This window comes from Anarrhichthys ocellatus, unplaced genomic scaffold, assembly GCF_004355925.1.
Source record: "Anarrhichthys ocellatus isolate YVR2014 unplaced genomic scaffold, GSC_Weel_1.0 scaffold34, whole genome shotgun sequence".
NCBI lineage: Eukaryota > Metazoa > Chordata > Actinopteri > Perciformes > Anarhichadidae > Anarrhichthys > Anarrhichthys ocellatus.
Window position 1 is genome coordinate 4,277,800 of NW_022280064.1, and position 3,945 is coordinate 4,281,744.

At 40.8% G+C, this 3,945-nt stretch overlaps 1 protein-coding gene across 1 annotated transcript in view; it reads left to right on the forward strand.

Moving 5' to 3' along the window:
• The window catches only part of LOC116393678 (hepatocyte nuclear factor 3-beta-like), an 8,486-nt gene extending 5,419 nt beyond the window's left edge, over positions 1–3,067 (forward strand). Inside the window, exon 2 of the mRNA XM_031866210.1 lies at positions 1,841–3,067. Within this exon, the coding sequence (XP_031722070.1) occupies positions 1,841–3,001 (1,161 nt within the window). The 3' untranslated portion in view covers positions 3,002–3,067. The remainder of the gene's footprint in view (positions 1–1,840) is intronic.
• Positions 3,068–3,945: the final 878 nt, after the last annotated feature.

The window sequence follows — 3,945 nt, forward strand, 5'->3', positions numbered from 1 at the left end:
ATATAATATATATTATATATATATTATATATATATATATTTTATATATATATATGATATAGGCCTGTTTTACTTATATCATATCATACTACATTCTCCACACAAATACATGGGAATATTTTTCATCTAAATTTTGCAATTATAATACACCTATTGGATGTCAGTATTTGTCTTATTGGTGCATCAATCACGTGATTACTTCACTGCAGAACTTTTATTTCTGCAGTGCATTCAAATGAGAGATTTGATTTGAGTTCCATTGACTTCTTTTTCGATGTGAATTTTGCAGCAAAATGAGAAAAATCAAAGCTGTTATTTTATACGTTTGATTAAAGTTTGCATCTAAGCCTATATTAGTTATTTCCGTTCTTCAAAGAAATTGTTAAATTTAAATATTTGTTATTCTTGAGGTAATTCTTCTGATTGGGTGGGTTGACAGTGAATCACAGATATAAGTAAAATGAGACTTTGTTTGTTCAGAAACACTTAAAGGGAAATCTCACATTTTCACTTTTGTAAAGGTTAAAATAAAGATTATATGTCTCACCAATGTGTAATATGTAAAGACTGTAAAGTGTTTTTAAATGGCTGTTATTGACTCCGGCCCTCAATATAAGTTCTATTTTATCATCATTATAGTGGAGAGCAAAGATATTTGTCAAACTATTGACAAAAAAGAAAGAAAATCAGAGAGCATCATGATAAATGTGGAGGACCTCTCAACGTCATTTATTAATTCCTAATAATAATAATAATAATTCTGTTGAAGGCCGTAGACACTGAGATCAAGTCTCCTTTTTCTGGGAGTTAAGTGGTTCTATCGACACTGATTTGAGTATTTATGAAGCTTAAGAGCTGTTAAACAGCATTCTGACCTTCGCATTGAGAGATGAAAAGATTACAGCTCTATAATTCCCCAGGTTTCCTGGGGAGAAATATAATTTATTGTAAAATAATCAGGGGAAAGTTACAATCTTAGTTCGAGTTCAGTTAATGTCAAGAGAAACTCCTTGAAATAAATACTCAATTTAAATAAAACCTGCAGGAAATAGAGGGGAGGTTTGGAGGACTTCCACTCCTAAAATCCTGCATCGCTCTGCTTCAGTCATCTGTAATAACTCTGATAATTGTGGCCTCATTGTTGGTATCAATATAATACAATATAATATAGAAATGGAGCTGTAATGAAGGTGTAAGGTAATAACAACAATACAGATTATGGATCCAAGTGTCCTGAATTTAAAATGCGTTCAATTAAACGAATACATTATGAGTTGTGGTGATGATCAAGCAACACTTAAGATATGGTTATAAAAAATAACTCCCTTATGGTTGTGTATAATCTTATAGAGATACAGATATATTGATTAGTCCATTTCTATTGTGTTCTGAACAACAAACTATACTTAAAGTTACAGCTTCTTAAATGACACATTTGCTGTTTTTCTTTGTCATATAAAATAAGAAACACATTTTTCTTTAGGTGTTGGACAAAACAAATCATCAGTTGGTTTTGGGACATTATAATGAGATTATAGGCCTTCACAGTTTCCAGATGTCTTTAGACCAAACTATCGAATAATCATCAGATTAATCGATAACGAACATACTCGTAAGCAGCCCAGTTGAAATGTGAAATGTTATTTATAAGAGTGAAGAGAAAAATGCTTTTCAAACTTTTTTTGTAATATATGCAACAGGATTTTTCAAAATTTAAATAAAATGAAGCCTGTTTTATAAATGAATATCTACTACTAGTATTACATAATTGTTATACACACATATATATAGTATAAATAAACATGAATAGACTTGTAGTAACTTGTTTCTCTGTGTTTCAGTGTTACACCTCAGCGGGAAACATGAACTCCGGTTTGTCCATGAACTCAATGAGCAGCTACATGAGCGCGCCTGGAATGACCGCCACCGGCCACATGAACGCGCATTACGTGAACCCGGTAGGGGTCAATCACCCGTCGATGCCCGCCGGGGTGTCGCAGAGCCCCGGATCGATGGTGCAGGCCGGTGTCGGGATGACAGGCCTGGGCGGCAGCATGAGCTCCATGAGCCCGCCGCCGCCGTACGGGAGCGTACCGGTGATGAGCCCGGTGTACGGGCAGGCCTGCGGCATCAGATCCCGGGAGCCCAAACCGTACCGGCGGAGCTACACGCACGCCAAGCCGCCGTACTCGTACATCTCCCTGATCACCATGGCCATCCAGCAAGCCGGCAGCAAGATGCTCACGTTGAACGAGCTCTACCAGTGGATCACGGACCTGTTCCCGTTCTACCGGCAGAACCAGCAGCGGTGGCAGAACTCCATCCGACACTCGCTCTCCTTTAACGACTGCTTCATCAAGGTGCCCCGCTTACCGGACAAACCGGGGAAGGGCTCCTTCTGGGCGCTGCACCCGGACTCCGGGAACATGTTCGAGAATGGCTGCTACCTGCGGCGGCAGAAGCGCTTCAAGTCCGGGAGAATGTCCGGCGCAGGTGAGAAGGAGGTGGCGGGGAAGTCGGGCTCGGAGGGCGGCTCGGTCACCACCACGAGCACCCGGTCCGACTCCCCGCACTCCTCCTCCGCCTCCTCTCCGTCCTCAGAGGCAAAAGGCACCGGGGTCGACCTCAAAGCGCACCGGGGCGAACTGTTACCCTCCAGCCCCGTGCGCGTGCCCTCCCCGCTTGCGCACACCCAGCACCTATTCTCCCAACCCCCCCACCACCACCACCACCACCACCCTCACCACCCGCTGCTGCTGCACGAGGCCGCGCACCTGAAGCCGGACCACTACCACCCCCACTACTCCTTCAACCACCCGTTCTCCATCAACAACCTCATGTCCGAGCCGCAGCACCACAGACTGGATCCCGTGGTGCAGTACGGAGGCTACGGCTGCCCGGTGTCCGGGGCGCTGGTGGCGGCCAAAAGCGGCCTGGATCCCGCTCACACCGACTCCAACTACTACCGCGGCGTGTACACCAGGCCCATAATGAACTCCTGAAACAGTAACAACACGCTGGATTTGTACATTTGTGAATGTGAGAAAAGGCCCTTAAATTGCAGGATTTTTCATGAGTCATTTGTGTGTTTGTATTTGTGCAACAGATAAAAACAAAATCTTTATATGAAAACAGTCTTTTTATGTTTTATTTAATTTAATATAAACCTCAATGAATGTCTCTATTGAAATGTATTTTTTAAAGTCACATTCAGTTTGATTGCCATGCTGCTGCATCTTCAGCACTAAGGTCTAAACGTTGATATAAATATCCACATTAAGTGGTTTAATCATCAGCTGCAGGGTCACAGAGAGATGACATCATCATCAGATAACAACAGAGAACAAATGAGCCAGTGAGGAGGTGAAATGTTCTGCTCTTAAATCACATTAACATCCAACATAAGTGATGTTTAACAGCATGATAACAGACTTCACGGGTCAGGAAGGACATTTATCAGCGTCAGTCACTTCAAACTGCGACAAAAGAAAACACTCTGGAGCCTCTTTTCTGTATGATTCTCTTCTTTACATTTATAGTTTTAGTATTTCTTACAAATATAAAGGGAACGATAGCAACGCATGACATAATAAATATCAGTTAAATATAATAAATTCAAATTAAAACTACAAAAGTACAACATTAGTCTGTTTTGATATTCGATATACAAACAATTCGTTGATCGACAGAAAACAACCGGCAACTATTTTGTCAGTCAACGAATTAGCAAAGACATTTTAAAAAATTAAATAATTGCCAAAAAGTTCTTTGATCCAGCCCCCTAATATACAAACTGGCTATATAGGGCTGCGACTCCTGGTTATTTTAATAGATTATTATGTTGATTAATGGTTTAGTCTATAAGTGCAGATGTGGAACTCAGATCTCATACTTACTACAGTGAAAAAAATACTCTATTACAAGTAAAATCATGCATCAGTACAGA